General features: G+C 46.5%; 1 protein-coding gene across 1 annotated transcript in view; it reads left to right on the forward strand.

The window, feature by feature from the left end:
- Svil (supervillin) overlaps positions 1-20,596 on the forward strand; it is a 207,153-nt gene that overhangs the window by 170,369 nt on the left and 16,188 nt on the right. Inside the window, exons 21-31 of the mRNA XM_059263727.1 lie at positions 2,475-2,564; positions 2,651-2,737; positions 4,688-4,865; positions 6,708-6,880; positions 8,260-8,415; positions 9,938-10,074; positions 10,791-10,938; positions 11,055-11,200; positions 13,451-13,626; positions 16,230-16,374; positions 16,817-17,093. Coding sequence (XP_059119710.1) covers positions 2,475-2,564; positions 2,651-2,737; positions 4,688-4,865; positions 6,708-6,880; positions 8,260-8,415; positions 9,938-10,074; positions 10,791-10,938; positions 11,055-11,200; positions 13,451-13,626; positions 16,230-16,374; positions 16,817-17,093 — 1,713 coding nt within the window. The remainder of the gene's footprint in view (positions 1-2,474; positions 2,565-2,650; positions 2,738-4,687; positions 4,866-6,707; positions 6,881-8,259; positions 8,416-9,937; positions 10,075-10,790; positions 10,939-11,054; positions 11,201-13,450; positions 13,627-16,229; positions 16,375-16,816; positions 17,094-20,596) is intronic.

Here is a 20,596-nt window from a genome sequence, read left to right on the forward strand (position 1 = left end):
CGGGCAAACTTTGGAGGGTAATTTCCTTGATTCTTATTGGAAGAAGCCTTTGAAACAAATGTGTTAACCTTGGGATCATCCAAAGACAGCAGAAGATCATTTACTCTCAGAGGATGTGACAGGACCTGGCTTTTCTTCATAGGAACATGGAACTGTTTAGTCAGGTGTAATCTTGAGCCCAGCCTGCCCCCCACATCTCTTCCCCTCTCCTCCCCCCATTAACAAGAAGCAGGGGTCTGGGCTCGTATTGATTAAAGGCAGCTGGAATTGAAAGTGAACCAGAGACCAAGTCTCCAGCTGCTGGTTCCAACTTGTATCCTGATGGCAATTTGCTTAGTTTTTATTTTATTTTATTTTGCCGTCTCATCTGAAAAGACCTAACTGGACCCTTCCTACCAGAACCATACCCTTGTTCCCTGGCCCACACTGACATCAGGGGACACACATATGCTGGTTTGGATATGGAATAGTCTATCACTGTGGGATTTTCTCGTTGTTTATACGTCATGGATTTTTCTGGTGAATAATAATTTTCTTGCTTTTAATCTAATATAAAAGACCACATCCATTTTGAACTATTAGTTCTTTTTGATTTGCAATTATATGGCACCTGTTTTTTTTGCTGACTGCAGAATACCTGACCCAAACCAACCTGACCGCTATAAAGATGCTCATCTCCCTGTTCCAGTGGCACATTCAGCCAAGTGCAGAGTTTCATTCTTTCTCCCCAGGAAGCTCCAAGCTCTCCTGGTTTCCTTCGGACATTCTATCCTTTTTATATTCTTACACCCTGGGTGACAATTATCATACCACAAGATCTCTCTAGTATTCTAAGAGCAGAAGAAAAACACTCAGAGTGTGCTATGAAGAAAAGATGTGAAGAGATTCCTAGAGAGGAGGTGCCTGTTTATTGCTTCTAGAATTCACTGACAAGAGCTGTGGGGAGAGCTTTGCTTGTTTTAATACTTTGAAACTTCACTGTATATCCCCTGTTGCATTGTGGGGAAATCCCTGTCTCTAGCTGGGAAGGCAATATCCCACTTCTAGGAACCCTTCTGTGCATTGTGGCCTGACGGGCAGCAGGGGGCGTTACAGCAGCAGAATTTGCCCAGTATCAATGTAGAAGGGCAGATTTTGCTAGTTGCTTTGGTACTGTCAGCCTGCTGAGTCAGCCTAGTTTTTTAGCTTCAGAGCCAATGGACTCTTCTGATAACTCTCAAGCACCCCTTAATTAAGTAATGGCTTGATGTCTGTCCTATTCTGTGACACCAGATTTTACTTACATTACTCTATTTCAAGAAAGCTTACTTTCTCGTGAACCCTGAGCTTTTTGCAGGCCTGGCAACAGAAAGAAGTTTAGAATGTGTGCATGTATACCTGCAAGTGTATTTGCGAAGGAACATTGAGAAGTTTCCAGCCTGTTACTCAAAATTTAAGTTTAAGCCACTTCCCAGTTGTTGCCCCTTTTCCTGTATTTATGCTCTGTTTGCCTCTCTCCAGCTTGTAGGAGAAGGAGCAGAGCAAGTCCTTTGTCTTTCCTTGTAGATGAAAGTAACTTACATGTTCTCTGGCTGTCCTAGGAGAGCAAGGTTATGTCCTCTTAAACTTACACACACACACACACACACACACACACACACACACACACACACACAGATGCAGAGATCAGCAGCAGCTCATTCAGTTCTTCACAAACATTACACTTGCTTCTCTCCCCAGCCTCTTCTACTTGGGTAGGCATGGTATCTCTAAACTCTCTATTTGTCTGTGTTTTCATATTTCAACTGGGTGCCCACTCTGTGCTAAAATTCCCCTTCTTACCTTTCATATGTCCCTCAGCCTTGGATTGAGTAAACACTTCCCTCCCTGTGTCTCAGGGAACATATGTTCGTTTCTAGCATCCCTCAGCTGTGTGAGTGTGACCCTCTCATAATCCCAGCTGGGACTGATGTGTATTCCCTGTGTTTCTTCTGACCTCTGGGCTAGGCTCCATCCAATGCTTACAAGCCCACCCTATCACTGCCTCCCGCCTGCCCCAGACTAGATGAGAATCCTGGTGCCCAAGGCCACTTGCCACCTAGTACAAGACAGCTTACTCCTAACTTCCTCTGTGGGAAATGGTACAAATTTGCTTTTTTCTCTGTGGCCCCTGCCACCCAAAAAAGGCCTTCAAAACTTTACTTGTTCCAGTGTATCCTGGGAGCCATGTATACTCTCAGTCTGTTTACATGCTGTGGATATGTTTCCCCATGTCTTCACTGTTCATTTTGGAATACCAGTTTGACAGCTTCATAGTTCATAGGACTAGGAAAATCATAGATACGGCTGCATTTGGCCTGCACAGCCATGATGGTTAACCTGTGCATACTTGTGTATATGCTTATACTGTAGGGACATGTGCAGATTCACTGGGTTCTGTGAATTTCCAAAACTTATCTTTAAGATGCTAAACTTTCCTTTTGTATGTTCTGAAGGTCTGGCATCACCCACAGCTATAACTCCAGTCTCATCCCCTCTCTGCAGCAAATCAAGAGGCACCACCCCAGTTTCCAAACCCCTGGAAGGTACGTCACCCTGTCCAGAGTATTGTGAGCATCTGCACAGGGAAGCCCCAGGGGTACTTGCTCACTCATGGTTTCTCTTTGTTTAGATATTGAAGCCAGACCAGATATGCAGCTGGAATCGGACCTGAAGTTGGACAGGCTGGAAACCTTTCTAAGGAGGTTGAACAACAAAGGTACATGCCATAAGGCAGAGGGGAGGTTCAGCTTGTATTACTACAGCACACCGTGGTCTCTGCTTTCAATGAATGACAAAGAAAACCTTAAAAGCCCTGACACCATGCTGTTCTCTCAGAACCTCCAAGTCCCTAGTTTCAACTTCTTAACTTTTGGGGTTTTTGTTTGTTTGTTTTTCTGTAGTTGTTTTTGTTATTATTGTTGTTTTGTTTTTTGAAATAATGTCTCATGTAGACTAGGCTAGCCTTGAACTTACTACATAGCCAAGGATAACCTTGAACTCCCAATCTTCCTCCCAGGTGCTAGCATGATGGGCATATACTGCCATAGCGGGTTCTCCAAATCCTACTTCGGATGGCTTTCTGTCCACAATCACATTTCTCCTTTTGAGTATACTTTTAGCAGTTTGTACACACACACACACACACACACACACACACACACACACACACAAACTATTGTTGTCCTTCAGAAAATGAAATTGTAGTTAGTACTAATTAAAGTTCAAACTCTGATCCATTCCATAATATCCTGAATTTGGGACGCCCAATAATGCACTTGTTACTAACTCCAAACCCTTGGGATTTCATCCAATCCAAGTATAACTCAGTGATTTTTGCCTTTACACTGTAAAGCAGTTACTGTACAAATACAAAATCAACGTACTCTTGGGCGAGCTTTGAGTTGTAGGCATCATTTCTGTTAAGGCAAATGGTATTTGTTCTTATAATCCCAAATAATTTCTAAAAGAAAATTCTAGTAAAGAAAAAATAATGCAATGAACATTTTAATGTAATAGTGGCACAAAAGGCAGGGTGCAAAAATAGCCTTTTCTCTCTTGATAAAACATATCTAGTCATCAAGTACCAGGTACTAGGAGTCCCTACTGTTGACAGTGACCCCTAAAGGCTGCAAGTTACACAAACACTGAAAACCAGAACTATTAAGGGCATAATACAGTAGCTAATCTGACTGGGTAAGATGTATTAACAATGAAATCTACTACGCCATTATCTTAGTTAGGATTTTTATGGCAGTGATAAATACCATGACCAAAAGCAACTTGGAAAGGAAAGTGTTTTATCTTACAGCTTGTAGTCCCTCGTGCAGGGAAGTCAGAACAAGAACTCAAGTTGGGCTGGAACCTGACCATAAGGTCATGGAGGAGTGCTGCTTACTGTCCTGCTCCTCATGACGTGTTCAGCCTGCTTTCTCATAGCACCCAGGACCACCTGCCTGGGGGTAGAACCACCCATAATGGGCTGAAGCCTCCCATGTTAATCACAAATCAAGAAAATGTCCCACAGGCTTGCCCACAGGCCACTCTAGTGGGGGCATTTTCTCAATTGATACTCTCTTTTCCCAAATGACTCTAGCCTGTATAAAGTTGACATAAAACTAGCCAACATAATGGAATAACAGTGATTTATCCCATGGTCAGCAGGCAGTGGCCATGACCTCCCCAGCATTCCACCCACTCTTGGAAATAAAGTTTTATTGGAACACAGCTGTGTCCTTTCGTTGACCTGCTGTCTATAGCCACGTTTGTACTGTAAAAGTAGGATTGAGGAATTGCTTCATAAGCTATGTGATCTCCCCAAAGAAATCCCAAATGCTTCCTAGTCCTTTGCAGAAAAAGTTTGCAGAATCCTAACATGGAACAAGACTAAGGTTAGCTTACCCCCTGGTAGAAATGGATCAAGTTCAGAAATGCTCGCGTTCTTGCGTAGGCAAGGTTAGCCTGCTTCCTGTTCCGACCATTACTGCGTAGGTGGGATGTCCTTACATGAGAAGTAGAGCGAGCTGGGGGATGGTGGATGGAGGTAGCAGAGAGGGGACTTTACCCACTCTGGGAACTTAGAGAGGGACATGATGTTTAAAGCAGTGCAGGATAGGTCACAGTAATCGTTTCTCTAAAGCTCGTGGTGTCTTTGCTCCACTACTGATAGTTGCTGGGATGCAGGAAACGGTTCTCACCGTCACTGGGAAATCTGTCAAGGAGGTGATGAAGTTGGATGACGATGAAACCTTTGCCAAATTCTACCGCAGCGTGGATCACAATATACCCAGAAGCCCCGTGGAGCTGGAGGAGGACTTCGATGTCATTTTTGACCCATACGCTCCCAAGTGAGTTAAGAGCAGCTTCCTTCACCTGCTCCCCAGTTCCTGCCAGCAGAAACTTCTGCCTGTAGTCAGATGGGTATTTGCTCTATAGTCAGATGCCCATTTCCTCAGGGCAGAGGGGGAGCACATGTGACTGCCCTGCTATACTTACAGGTCTACTGTGTGTGCCCTGGATGTTTGTGCAGTCTTGAAAGGTGTGGCTGGCTTTCCCATCACTCCAACATTGCATGTTTTTTAGTATTGTATAGTATAGTATTGTATAGTATAGTATAGTATAGTATAGTATAGTATAGTATAGTATTGCCATTTAGCAGATGCCCACAACTGCCCCACTGGGCACCACTGAAGTTACTCATAGCTGGATATTTGGATAATATGAGCTCAGGTTAGCACAACTAATTAGAAAAGTAGGAGCCAAGGTTCCTTTGCTTCCAGCGATGTGTAAAATATAAAACCCATGCCCATGGATTTTCTCAGAGGCACCCAAAGGTTATTAAAAGTGATCATGTGTTAGGATTCCATCCATGGCAGATGCCAGAAAAATACATGTATCAAACTGAGATCAGAAAAAAACAAACAACAACAACAAAAAGAAATTGGGGAGGAATTTAGCTCAAACTCAGGTGTGCACTGAGGGTACAGAGAGCAGCATGGTCTTTCAAGGCTCTTTCCATACGCTGGCTTCTCTCTTCGTCAGACTGCTACCACAAGGAAAGAGGTGTCCACCTCTAGCACCAAATGGACAGGCTACTCGGTCAACACAGAGTGGTCAGATTCACTTCCCACTAGATCCTCAAAGTCCAGATTTGGTCTGTACTGTTCCAGCTTGGTTCCGAAGACTATCCTAAAACCATTCATGTAGTCCAAGGGACAGATGATACCTATCAACCAGGGAGGTCAGAGGGCCCCCAGAGGAAGCCCCACATACCATCACCAGAAGTAGAGGCACCTGTTCTAAGCAAATTGCACGTCTCTGCTTTTCCCTGTGCAATTTTCAGAGCAACTGTGTCTTCAAGGGTGTGTTTGTTCATTGATAAAAGTTTCCATAAACTACTCCTGGTCTGACATACTGCTTTGGATATTTCATTCTGTTCAATTCACCTTCTCCCCATCCAATTGTTGGTGCTGAAATTGTTATATATAGTTGTGATACATAATAATTTAAACAAATGTGTATTTGTGCTCACACACACAGTGGTGGTATACAAAGAAAGCTTCCTAGCAGAGACCTAAGCATTTGACAGTTGGATGTCACCACAAGAGTCTATTGGGAGGTCAGATCACTGACACACTACCTCCCTAGGCTGGTCTACCCAGACTTGGGACAGTCTCAGGGACCAGATTTGATTCTGAAGGCCTATTTTATTCTGGTATATTCTTCACAAGTACAGTTAATTTCCCCAAGGAGCTGGTAGGTTGAGTTAATGCTAGCTGTGGAGGGAACAGCAAAGCTGTGTGTGAAGAAAACATTTAGTATGGGGCAAAGAGGATTCAGTGGAGGTGCAGTGGCCATTAAGCGGATCTCTGAGAACTTGCTGGTAACAGCAGCAGCAACTGTGTGTATGCAGACAGTCTTGGGGTCCCTAACCAGAAAGACTAGCCAGCAGTGGACTGAGCTGTCCTGTAACACTGGACCCTCTCCAAACAGAGACCAAGGGCACAAATGGGCAAGGAATCATCAATTCAGTAGGCTCAGATCTCCCTTTACCTCCAAGATGTGACTACATTACGCCAGGGGTAGTGGGATGAAATCCGGAAGTAAAAATAGCGGCGTGTATTGTCCCAGGTCCAAGACCTACAAAGGTAAGGTGACGACAGTCTGAGCCACATCTGCTCTGCCCGCAGGTTGACATCTTCTGTGGCGGAACATAAGCGTTCGGTTAGGCCCAGGCGCCGGGTCCAGGCTTCCAAGAACCCACTCAAACTGTTGGCAGCAAGAGACGATCTCCTTCAGGAGTACACGGAGCAAAGGCTAAACGTGGCCTTCATGGAGTCCAAGCGGATGAAAGTAGAAAAGAGTGAGTGGGAGGAGCCTGTTTCTGGGTCTGAGCCCCGCTTCCCTGTTATTTCCTTTTGATCCGCCTTGCGGGCCAGTGGGTGTTCAGAGATCATTCATTAGCAAAAGCGAATTCACACCTGCACATGTCTGCTTGCCTCGAGTTTCTCACTAAAGTGATGTTTAATGATGCTGTTTTGCTGAGTTGGGTCTTGAGATGGAAGGAGACGTGTGTTTCTGGATTTGGGGATTCTGCCACTTTTCAACTGTGGAAAAACCCAAACCCAGCAATTTTCCACATAATCTTATTCAGGAGTGTCTTGGGAGATCTCCTGTGGAAATCCAAATTCAATCCTTTCTTCACCTCAGCACTTTAAACCAGTGCTTTCTGACTGTTCTGAGAGAGGTCCTGGGGCTGCTTGGATCCAGTGAGATGGGCTAGGGTGGGGACTTGGAATGGACTCTGGAACAGAGACTGAGGTTGGTCTCTGACTGCACCTGACCCTGAGCTACACATCTGACTTCATCTGACCCAGAACGTGGGTTCCACTACTGTCAAACAATGATCCTCATAGTCATAGCAGCCGTCATCTTGATATTTAAATATTTATTTTTTACTATAATCTTTCTTTTCCTGTAGCATTCATAAACTAATTTGCCAAATTTTGGGGTGTTTTTTTTTTACAAAGAAGTATTTAGTGGTGGTGCATGCTTACAATCCCAGCAAACAGCATTAGTGTTTTGTTCTCAGGGTTAGAGTCTGATCCTAGCCAAAATCACTGACTGACTTTTGCCCCAGTAGTAACATTTTTAAAACAAAGAGTTAGGAAGACATAAAGGTTTATTGACATAATTTTCACATATCTCTCCACCACCTCCACTTCTGTGGGTCTCGGGCTTGGCTTGTGCTGGCTATTGGCCCACATTGAAAACCCAGCGTCTTGTGATTTACAGCCTTAGGTCTGAGGGCAAGGGACCTCAAGATACCATGTAATTGATCGCATCGATCACAAAATGAACTGAATCACCCCTACAGGTTGTCACCTGTGTACCTGTGAAGACTTGGTGAGAGATGCCTACCAGGGGGAATCAGTCCCAGCATCTCTAAGGGGTTAGGAGTTCTGAGCACTGTTGGTAGAATTGGATGGAGTGAGTCTAGCATCTGACAGTAAGCTGGGGAGGTGGTTCTGGTCCATGTCACTGACTGGGCCTCCTGTAGGGTGACAAGGGCTGTGACACTTATCAGCAGCAGTTGACGCTTTCCATGTGCATTTAATTCTGTGCACAGTGATTAAGCATGGATGGTACGGCTGCTCAGACTCAAGTCCTGTGGGTTAGGAGTCACTTATGACTGTGAACCTTGGCGTTCCAGTGAGCGTCCTCCCCCACCTTCCTTCCCAGTGTCATCCAATTCCAACTTCTCAGAGGTGACTCTAGCAGGCCTGGCCAGCAGGGAGAACTTCAGCAGCATCAGCCTGAGGAGTGTCAACCTGATGGAACAGAACTCCAACAACAGCGCCGTGCCCTACAAGAAGCTCATGTTGCTGCAGATTAAAGGTATGCTTCCTGGTAGTCTAGAGGAACTGTGGAAGCCTATGTCTGGTCATAGGAGGACTCCTGGCTGAATCCACTGTTGCCTGTGAGGGGAGGGCAGGCACTCGATCTGAGTCTCCCTTGCTAGGTGCTATGCTGCCTCCCTCACTGTGGCATCCCAGACTCCATAAGGCCAGGAATATTCTGCCCACTGGAGCTCTGAGAGTGTGTGAATGTGGACACAGGAGCTGGACTCAGTTCTTTACCCTTCCAGAGTCTCAGCTTTTGTTTCTTCTCTGGCCCGATAACGCTTACCCCAGCATTGCCATGCACTTTACCAAATGTGTCTGACATGATCCAGGCCAGCCAGAGTAAGGAAACAAATCCCTGGGGAAGGAATCAGGGGGATGCAGGAGTAAATGAGCCTCACCCATCCCCAGGTTCCACTCTCCTGACCTTTTTGTCTATAATACATGAGACTTGGAAGTGCAGCAGGGAGCTAGGGCTCTAAGGGGAGGGGGCAGCTTTACTCCTAGAGGTGACCTCTGTAGCTGGATCATCAAGAGAAGGATGGCTGGAGTAGCTTCTGCCTCTACCAAGGGTTCTGGAGTATTTTCTGCAAACCCATTTCCTCTTTAATGTGTTTAAGAGGGAAGGGTGGAGAGATGGCTCGGTGGGTAAGAATGATTCTTATGTAAGCGTGAGAACCTGTGCTTGAACCCCCGACTCCCACATAAGAACCAGGTGTGGGTGTATATGCCTGTAACCCCAGAATTGTAGGGCAGAGACAGGCAGATCCCTAGAGCTTACCGGCCAGCCAGTCTAGGTAAAATGGCAAGTTCAGATTGGGCCAGCCAGTCTAGGTAAAATGGCAAGTTCAGGTTCAATCTCAAGCGAAGAAAGTGACTAGAGTCCTCCTCTGATTCCCCACATATCCATGCATGAGTACACACACCTGCACACACTTGTGCACACAACACACACCGAAGACAACTGAGGGGCTCTGGTGTGGAAATGACACTAGGTATGCAATCACAGAGTGCTCCAGCTCAATGGATCGCTTAGAAGGGGCTGAGAGTGGACAAGGCAGTGCTTCCCTCCTAAGTGACCCCATCCAGTCGCCGGGAGTCACAGGGTAGGGCCTGTGTAAGGAGAGCCTGTGAGGAGGAGGCATGCCTCCCCTACAGCAGCGCTAGGTGTGAAGCACAGGAAGTAGGCTGTGTGGAGAAAAAGCAGCATGAATGTGAAAGAGAGAGCAGGGTGTCCCTACCACCCTCCCAAGATGGAAGGGCCTCACTGCATCCACAGATAGGCTAAAACCCAAGGCTTTGAGGCCGCTCCTAAGAAGCACGGAGACTTTGGGCAAGCCCTCATCAGCAACATCAAGTGATGTTGCTCTCATGTGGCCCATCTTAACCTCCATGTCCTGCTGGTCCTGGGAATTCAGACTGATAGAGTCTTTAGAATGGGGGGTCTGTAGCAGAGACGTGTCCATCATGGATGTCTGTGGATATGGTGGAAAAAGGATGCCGGGGCTTGTCCACAGGTAGAAGACACGTGCAGACAAGGCTGGTGGAGCCTCGGGCCTCGTCACTCAGCAGCGGGGACTGCTTCCTTCTGCTCTCTCCCCAGTATTGCTTCCTGTGGGTAGGAGAGTTCTCAAATGTCATCGAGAAGGCAAAGGTAGGTGACCAAATGATAAGACGCTTCTATCGCTGTGTCCTTTATACAACAATGAGGTGTTCTACCAGCTGGCCCGTGCCAAGGTTCTCAGATGCCTTATGTTTCATTCAAGCAGGAGGGGGCAGGTAGTGTTCCCTTTGCCAGCATCTCTGAAGAAGCTTCCGTGAGGTACTGAAGTGAAGGTCTGTGACCCGCATCTCAAATTGGAAAGCCCTGAGTCTGAGCTGACTCCTGGGTGGCCAACACATCTGCAAAGTGCCAGTGTGGCTCTTTCATGGGTGTATGTACCTATAACCCCAGAATTGTAGGGCCGAGACAGACAGATTCCTGGAGCTTACCGGCCAGCCAGTCTAGGTAAAAATGGCAAGTTCAGGTTCAGTCTCAAGGGAAGAAAGTGACTAGAGTCCTCCTCTGGCCCACACATATCCATGCATGTGTACACACACCTGCACACACTTGGGGGAAGCCCCAGACTAGGGATAGTGTCTAAAGCCCATGAGTTATCAGTTGAATCTCATATACTGAGCATTATTGCTCCAAAGACTTGATATATCCACTCCTCCAATTACACTTTCTCGGCTTAGACAACCAACGTCCACCACCCTCTCCGCCCAACTCTAGCCATGCATTCATTCTCCACTGATGGCTGAGTGTGTCCTTTTGTGCAGACCACACTGGTTTTGCCTCCTAACTCACTGTGTCCCTCTCTTTTCCAGGCATCTGAACTTGCAACGTTAATTCAGACAAAGAGGGAGCTTGGTTGTAGAGCTACATACATCCAGACCATTGAGGAAGGAATTAACACACATACTCACGCAGCCAAAGACTTCTGGAAGCTCCTGGGTGGCCAGACCAGTTACCAGTGTAAGAGCTTGCCATATTTCAAAGTGAGGAGGCTTGAACATCCTGTCTCCTGGCCCCCTCCCTTAACTGGTCCTTTCAGGGACAACTATTTTCTAATGTCCTGTCTCACCCCAAAGCTGCCGGAGACCCAAAGGAAGATGAACTGTACGAGACAGCCATCATAGAGACGAACTGTGTCTACCGCCTGACGGACGACAAACTCGTCCCTGATGATGACTACTGGGGGAAGATTCCGAAGTGCTCCCTTCTGCAGTCCAAAGAGGTACCAACTCCAAGGATACAGTGCTCAGGGCTGACCTGGGCAGAGAGTTCTGGCTGGTTCCATACTGACTATCAAACATGGCACTTGCTAAAGGATTTCCTATTTCAAACCATTACCACTATCTATAATACTAACAAAGTTCAGCATATTTTTCAAAAGTGTCATGGATCGTTGGAGGCTTTTATATTTTATATAAAATATTAATATTATCCTCATGTCTTGAGGTATATAAAGATTAAAATAAATTTTAGTTAGTACTAAAGTTTCAGGAATAATTACTGTGAGTATATATAATTATATATAATTTACATATAGTTAATATAATTTACAGATTTGTCAAGTATTTTTTTTTCGTGCACCGCAGTAAATATTTATTAACTACTTGTATTTCCAGTGTCATTAACCATTCTAATTGATGAAAAGAAAGGGGAAGGCACACAAGGTATGCCTTAACCTCCACTAGGCAGAAGCATATTAGAAAGAATTCAGGGCCAGCACAATGGCTCCGTGAGTAAAGGCACTTGCTGCCAAGCCTGAAGACTTGTTCAGTTCCCAGGTCCAACATAGTAGACAGAGGTAACCAACTCCCTCGAGTTATCTTCTGACTTCCCGTGTGTGCACATGAACACACAACAAACAAATGCACAAATACATAAACAATGTTCTTTTCAAAAGTCACAAGATTTTCTTTTTTTAATTTTATTTTTATTTGTATGGGTGTGTTGCTTTTAGGTATGCATGTATACAACATGCATGCAGTGCCCACAGAGGCCAGGGAGGGCATGAGATTTTCTGGGATTGAGTCATCATGTGGTACTGGGAACTGAACCTGGGTCCTCTTGAAGAGCAGTATATGCTCTTCACCACTGAGCCACCTATCCACCCCCATATTTTCTCTTCTTGACCCTTCCAGCCACTCTGTATTTTGAGTAGAGAGCTTGTTCGTTTACATTTCACACACATACACCAAATCAGTGTAATTTTAAAACTTTTAGTAAATGCAAAGAATGTAACCCCTAGAGCTTACAGGATAAGTGAAATAAGTCAAGCATGGAGAGAAAATTATTGTGTGATCTCACCTATACATGGAATCTTCCCCGAAAAGGGGGGCCGAGGATAAAACAAAGTCAAGTATGCAGAGACAGAAAAGAGAATAGAAGCTATCAAGGCCAGGCCTGGGGAGTAGAAAGCACCCAGGGCAGAGGGCAGAGGGCAGAGGGTGGAGGGCAGAGGGCAGGAACAGCAAGTGTGGGGGACAGCGTGGGCCTAGGTATCTGATACTCAACGTGCAGCTACAGTCAGTCAACTGTTGCTGCTGGAGACCCCTGCGAAATGTGAAGAGTTCACTGCTCTTGCCACTCGGACGACAGGAAGCAGGAGCAGCAGCATAATGCGATGGCTGTGTCAGCTACCGCACCGGTCAACCATCTTACTACCTGTCTGTATCCCAGAGCATCCCACCAAGCACGCTACAGACACACTCAATATATAATAACTTAATAATAAAGAGAGGAAAACTGTCATCCAAAGCTAGACTGAGGACATGGTGTGTATGAACATTTAAATGGGGACAAAAGTCACAGAAAAAGTGAATAATGAGCAATAATTTTAGGAAGAAAATGAAATGGAGCCTAGATGAGAATTAAAACAGAGCTGGGTGGTGGTGGCGGCACATGCCTTTAATCCCAGCACTCAGGAGGCAAAGCCAGGAGGATCTCTGTGAGTTTGAGGCCAGCCTGGTCTACAGAGTGAAATCCAGGACAGGCACCAAAACTATACGGAGAAACCCTGTCTTGAAAAACAAAGAAACACTAACAAAAACAAAAACCAGAATTTTGAGTGCTGGAAATGAAGGTGAGAATAGAGGAATAACAAGGAGCATCCGTTCATTCATCCATTTAACAAACACTTAGCAATAAGCCCCTATTACATGAATGGTATGACCTCTGCCCCTCAAGGTCTTAGAACTGTACACAGGAGAGACAGCATTGGCTCCTCAGCACCTGCCATGTGTGTGATAAGCTGTGTACGTTGAATGAATGAATGAATGAATGAATGAATGAATGAATGAGGGAGGGAGGGAGGGAGGGGAGGAGAGAGGGAGAGAGAGGAGAGAACACAGACAGGGGAATACTTACTCTTGAATGAAAGCTTTGGGTGGTGTGAGTTCAGCAGTGTGACTTCATCAACAGGGACCGAGCCCTGGAATCTGCCCTTGCAGTTCACACATGCTTTTTGTGCGGTTTCCAGGTCCTGGTGTTTGATTTTGGAAGTGAAGTTTACGTGTGGCATGGGAAGGAAGTCACGTTAGCACAACGGAAAATAGCATTCCAGCTGGCTAAGCACCTATGGAACGGAACCTTCGACTACGAGAATTGTGACATCAACCCGCTGGACCCTGGAGAGTGCAACCCGCTCATTCCCAGGTGCCACTGCTGCCCACGTGGGTCCTGTGCAGGCCTGCTCTTCCCACAGGCATCCATCATTCCTCCTCACACAGAGGCTGTGGATTTAGTAAATGCTTACATGCTGTGGACCGTGGGAGGTCGCACAAGAAACCTTTCCTTACTTCCTGAAGGTTTACTGACAGTATATGAAGGCTTCCTGACAGTATATGAAGGTTTACTGACAGTATATGAAGGTTTACTGACAGTATATGAAGGTTTACTGACAGTATATGAAGGTTTACTGACAGTATATGAAGGCTTCCTGACAGTATATGAAGGCTTCCTGACAGTATATGAAGGCTTCCTGACAGTATATGAAGGTTTACTGACAGTATATGAAGGTTTACTGACAGTATATGAAGGCTTCCTGACAGTATATGAAGGCTTCCTGACAGTATATGAAGGCTTCCTGACAGTATATGAAGGCTTCCTGACAGTATATGAAGGTTTACTGACAGTATATGAAGGTTTACTGACAGTATATGAAGGTTTACTGACAGTATATGAAGGCTTCCTGACAGTATATGAAGGCTTCCTGACAGTATATGAAGGCTTCCTGACGACAGTATATGAAGGTTGTAGCTTTAGGAAGGATGCTCCCCACTCCCAGCTTCTCAGTGCTGTGGGCATTTTGTGCAGCTGTCTTGAGTCTTCTGGGGTGGAAGGAAGGAAGGAGAAGGACACTGTATTGAAAGAATAGTTGTGATTTTAATGTTCACTACAGTGTACTAGACTTTTAAAAACTATTTGGGGAAATCATCAGAGCAGGCACAAACTCTAAAAAAATATGAGTGTGAATAAAAATAGTATTCCTACATTAATGATTTTTTAACTACCATACCCTCCAAATTGTTTTAACACTGTGTGTGTCGTGTGCTAAGGAATAGGCAGGACATGAAAGAGCATAGCACAATATGCAGATTCTGAATTCCCTGCATAGTTTCTCCCTTTAAAATCCAGTCACTGGCTTTCTTTTTCTTTTTTTTTTTTTAAACAGGATATTTTTATTTTATTTTATTTTACAATATAATTTAGTTCTACATATCAGCCACGGATTCCCTTGTTCTCCCCCCTCCTGCCCCCCTTCCCCCCAGTCCACCCCCCATTCCCATCTCCTCTAGGGCAAAGACTCCCCCGAGGATTGAGATCAACCTGGTGGACTTAGTCCAGGCAGGTCCAATCCCCTCCTCCCAGGCTGAACCAAGTGTCCCTGCAGAGGCCCCAGGTTTCAAACAGCCAGCTCATGCACTGAGCACAGGACCCGGTCCCACTGCCTGGATGCCTCCCAAACAGATCAAGCCAGTCAGCTGTCTCACCTATTCAGAGGGCCTGATCCAGTTGGGGGCCCCTCAGCCATTGGTTCATAGTTCATGTGTTTCCATTCGTTTGGCTATTTGTCCCTGTGCTTTATCCAACCTTGGTCTCAGTCACCAGCTTTCTTAATATTTGGTTTCAATATTTAAAAGCCAGACCTGTAATCCCAACACTCGAGAAACTGAGGCACAAGGATCATTCATGAGATTAAGGCCACCCTGGGCTACATGAGCCCCAGGCCAACCTGAGTTACAGAGTGAGAAAGACCCTGTCTGAAAAAAGGCAAGAAAACAACAAAAATTAAGTATTATGTCTGTGTATTGAAAAACCTTAAATCTTTAAGCAAATGCTCATTCCTACTGTAAGAACTGGGATTTTGAAGGGCTGAAACAAAGCCTGGAGTACGTGGTTAATATAACAGAATAGTGCTGGAGCATAGAAGCTCTACCATGGCCAGTTTATACTTAAGGGTGACATGCAAGGGTGAAGGAGCACCTGGCCCACTGGCTTCTGCTGTCTGTGCCGCAGAATCATGGGAGGACCTTTAAAAGCATGTGCCTGCCAGGTCCAGCCTCAGAGACTGCAGCCGCAACAGCATGACTTACATAGTAACATGTCATAAAACAGTGGCTCTCAACCTTCCTGATGCTGTGACCCTTTAATACAGCTCCTCACGTTGTGGTGACCCCCCAACCATAAGATTATTTTTGTTGCTACTTCATAACTGTAATTTTTGCAACTGTTATGAATGGGAATGTACATATCTGCTTTCTGATGGTCTTAGTCGAGCCGTGTGAAAGGATTGTTCGATCCCCAAAAGGTTGAAAACAAATGTCTTAAAATCTCCCTGAGGCCTCTACAGTGCAGCCAAGGTTGTGCGCCCAGCCCCTTTTAACACACAAGCAGCTGACATCCACTGTTGAAGTGACTGGGCCCTGAGCAGCATGTTGATCACAAGAGGAAGTCGATAAAGGGGCCGAGGCCCTCCTCCCAGGGCTGTGCCCTCCACCACAAGCTACTGGGTCTCCTACTCTCACTTGACAACATGTAAGAGACAGATTTTCAAAGCTGAGGCCGAGTCTGCTTCTACAGTAATCTTAGGGAGCCTGCAGAGGAAAGTTGACAGAAGCCACTGGGCTAGTCTCTGAAGCTAGGGGTCGAGGCGGGGGGTGAGCCTGGGATCCAGCCCCTTGCGATATCGTGGTTGTTGTTCCGACAGCTGACAGGGCTGCATCCGGGCCCTTTTCTTATCTGCTCCCACCCTGCAGGAAAGGGCAAGGGCGACCCGACTGGGCCATATTTGGGAGAGTTACGGAGCACAACGAGACTATTCTGTTCAAAGAGAAATTCCTCGACTGGACAGAACTGAAGAGACCTACGGAGAGGAACTCTGGGGAAGTTGTCCAACAGAAGGTACAGTGATCAAGCCCCGAGTGCAGGCCCAGTGTGGAGACCAGCAAAAACTGGCTGTGGTGGCAAAAAGCCTTCCAGGGTACGTTAGTGACGCAGCAAAGGGATTTCTGGTTCCATTCTGACCTCCCCTGTTGTGGCAATGGGTGTGCAGGACCCCCATTCTCTCCCCTACACATAGCCTTCTCCCGTACAGTCAGACACCCTGAGATGCCATGAAAGCTGTATTTATGCCCTGTCCCATTAACAGCTAAAACGGGGTTGGGGATATAGCCCTACGGTAGTGCAATTGCCTGGCTGGCAGCCAAACCCTGAGTTCCACCCCCAGCACCACAAAAGGAGAAAAAAAAAAAGAAAAGAAAAAGAAAAGCAATCTAAACTGCACAGGGTGTAGCAAAAGGCGTCTGCAGCAAGGGGACACCTGAACACCTCTGTTCCCTTGTAGGATGATCCTAGGGCTGACATCAAGCCCTATGATGTGACGCGGATGGTGGCCATGCCCCAGGTGACAGCCAGCACCATCCTAGATGGGGTGAACGTTGGCCGTGGCTACGGCCTGGTGGAAGGGGATGACAGGAGACAGTTTGAGATTGCCACCGTCTCTGTCGATGTGTGGCATATTCTGGAATTCGACTACAGCCGCCTCCCCAGGCAGAGCATCGGGCAGTTCCATGAGGGGGATGCCTATGTGGTCAAGTGGAAGTTCATGGTGAGCACTGCAGGTTAGTGAGCATTCATGTTTTCTCTGTTCAGAGAGGCTGGGGATGCAAGCCCTAGAGCTGGGTGTCCTGCACCGTGCTGGGTGCCCTCGGCTGCTTCAGAGCGCTCAGGCAATCTAACCATGTGCAGGTACGGACCTGGACGGAAGTACAGGGGGATTCCTGGCAGTCTGGATGGCCAGGACACTGATGTTCACTCCCAGAAACAAACACATTCTGACACACGCCTGCTCCTCACTCTTGCGCCGCCTTAAAAGGTTTCTGGAAAAGTCATGATTTGCCATGGTCTAGACATGTGGCCTGTGTGCTGTTTGAAGAAGTCATTGAGCGCAGCACAGCAGAGTGGTTTAAACTGAAGCTCAATGGTGCTTCAGCTTGGTAGTAAATGCACAACGAAAGATTTGTTGTTGTTATTTTTGTTTTGTCTTAGTAGAGGTTCTGGGGTGCAGCTCAGTGGTAGAACATTTTCCTTAGCATATTCAAGGTTCTGGGTTTTATCCTCAATAAAAATCAGCTCTTGGGGCTGGGGAGATGGCTCAGTGGGTAAAGTCCCTACCACACAAGTATGAGAATCTGAGTTTGGATGCCATATTAAAGCTGGGTGTGGTGACTGTATTCCCAGCACTGGGGAGGCAGAAACAGGCAGATCCCCAGAGCTCGCTGGCCACTCAGTACATTCAGTCTGTGAGCGCTGGGTTCAGTGAGAGACATGTCTCTAAGAGTAAGGTGGAGAACGACAGAGACATCAGACTCTACCTCTGACTTCTTGACAGACAAATTCTCTCTCTCCCTCTTCCTCTCCCTCCCTTCTTCCCTCCCTCCTCTGAAGCTAGGAGTACTAACTATTCTATGGATCTGCAGTAATAAATATTAATTGGACTCGTTTTTTAATTTTTTATTTATTTATGAGATTTGATGGGGGGGGTTGGCTTGGTTTGGTTTTTAAGACAGGATCTCACTCTGTAGCCCAGGCTGGCTCAATATTCCTGCCTCAGCCTCCTAGGTACAGAGGTTATTATAGGTGTATGCCTGCATGGTCCACTCGAGTCTTTTGTGCTGCAGTTGATGAAATACTCTGCAGCAAAGCATTCAACTGGACACCTTGTACTAGAGACCACGGGGGCTGGGGGGGCTGTGAACTTGGAGCTTAATCCTTCTTCTTTGCCAAGAAGTAATCATCATTGTCCACAGTGCTCTGTCCTTCAATTAGAAGGCTTACATCACAGCTCTGTGACTTCAAGATTCACTTCCCAAGACAGTTTCCTGGCTTCCTCCAGCTCCCTGGAGCCTAGACACAGCTGACCACAGGACCATGGCAAGCACAGGTCTTAGCCAAGAACTTTTGATTTCTTCCCTGATGTATGAAAGATGGTGTGCTACCAATGGCAGTTCTTCATGACCACCCACCCACCCGGGGCAGGCTGCTTTGTGAGGGCTGTTTAACAGCCCCTCGGGAAGTATGTGGCCGGAATGAGAGTAAACCAAGTGTAGAGTGAGCAACAGGATGTCATGGTGTGTGGGGAGCTGATTCCCATGACCTCGGACCTGCCATCAGTGAGAAAGCAAACCTGGGCAGCCAACAAATGATTGTTGGGTAGGGTGCCTGTGAGGGTCCATGGGTTGTATGGTGGGCAGTGCTAGGTTAAATTCTGTGGAGCTCCCCATGATACCTCCCCAAGCGAGATGTTGGGGTCTCCCCGATGCTCCTCTCAGTGGCTATTATTATCCTGATTTCTGAGATGAAGAACAGGGCCACCTGGAGTCCCATGGCCAGAAGAGAGCAAAGCCACAGGCTAAAGGCTGACCTGGCCTCTTTAGAGCCAACTGTGATGTGACCCTATTGTGCTGTTTACCCTGTAGGACAGGGTTGGATCTGACCTACGTATGGGACGTAGGGTAGGGTACAGCAGGGCTATTCAGGGTTGGACCCCAGTATACTCTAAAACTTCTGGGGCCTCCTAAACAAGCAGAAGCAGAAACGGGGTCTCCAGTGCCTGACAGTACTGGTCTCTCCTTCCGAGCTTCCAGTGTGTGTGTGTGGGGGGGGGGTGATTCTTGTCCCTTCCTTCTTAAGAGCCATCTTAGATGCTGACCCTTTCTTAAAGAGGCCACCTCAGTGAAGAAGAGGCCACAGGTGTCTGAACCATACAGCTGGAGTGGGAAGCCCAGAACCTTGCTTAGCAGCTATGCATGCTGGGTAAAGCTGCTCAGCCTCCCTTAGCCCTGGCCTTCTCTCTTAGGATGTCGGAAAGGTAGTGCCTGGCTCAGAAAACATTTGAAGCAGGGGTGTATGATGTGTTAGCACGGTGCTTGACACCTGCCCATATTGTGGGTCCTGGGAAATTCCCCTAGGGAAATTTTCAGCAGAAACAGCAAAAATAACTGTGCAGTTTGGAATGACTTGAACTTGCCCAAAATAATGATTATCAAGAGTCACTGCAGGGAACAAACACATCCATAATGTAGAAAGGGAGCTTCGTGTTTAATAAAAACAAAGGGATAGTGTAATATATTTGGTCATTTTCATACCTGGCTGCTAGTTTTGAGACAGAAGCAATCATAAATGAATGAACGTAGTGAGTCAATATGACGGTGTCCACAGCCTTCACAGACTGTTAACTTGGAGGCCCCTGGGAAACAGTGATGCGGGCAGGTCATCCCTCCCCACACTATATGTCTTCCCAGTGATCATATGCCTCACTCCCAGATGAGGGACCTCATCATCAGCTCCAGCAGCATTTGACCAGATAAATGACAGCTCCACCAGCAGCCTGCTGGGGGCAGTGTCCTGCCCAGTGACTGTTTGCAGGGTGCAGCACGGTCTGTGCCCTGAAGGTCGTGAAGCTCTGTGGGTGGAGCCCCCAGAGTCAGTGTCAGGCTGCTTTAGAGATGGTCAGGAAGTTGGATTCTGGTCCAAGGCTTGACCAGGAGCAGCACTCATCCTTCGGGACAGTGACTTCTAAACAGAAGCACTTAGTAACAACATTGCTCTTTTATGCATGTGTGTACGCATATCCGTGTGTGCCAGAGGCCATGTGGAGGTCAGAGGTCAGCCTCACCTGCTGTCCTCAGCACCATCCACCATTTTGGTTTTGGGGACACGGTTTCTCACTGGCCTAGGGCTCACCAAGTGGGCAAGGCTGGCTGGCCAGCAAGCCCCAAGGATACACCTGTCTCCATTTCCCCTGACCAGAGCACACCACCATACAGGGCTTTTTTCTTTTCCTTAGTGGATGGAACTCAGGTCCTTCAAGTGAGCTATCTCCTTATCCCAGAAACAGACCTATTCTTGAAAGTTCTCTAATAGTGTGATGTATCAACACTTTAACTTAGGATCTGGGTTGTAATGACAATAGTCTAGTATACTTACTAATAAACATTGATATTACTAAGTTAAAAAATATATTAACAATAAAATTATTCTGTGTAGGACTAAGTTTGGGTATACTGAAGAAACTGTTAAGGACATTAGTCAGAATGTCTGTTTTAGGAAATACAGTGTATTT

This window comes from Peromyscus eremicus, chromosome 5 (genome assembly GCF_949786415.1).
Source record: "Peromyscus eremicus chromosome 5, PerEre_H2_v1, whole genome shotgun sequence".
Taxonomy (NCBI): domain Eukaryota; kingdom Metazoa; phylum Chordata; class Mammalia; order Rodentia; family Cricetidae; genus Peromyscus; species Peromyscus eremicus.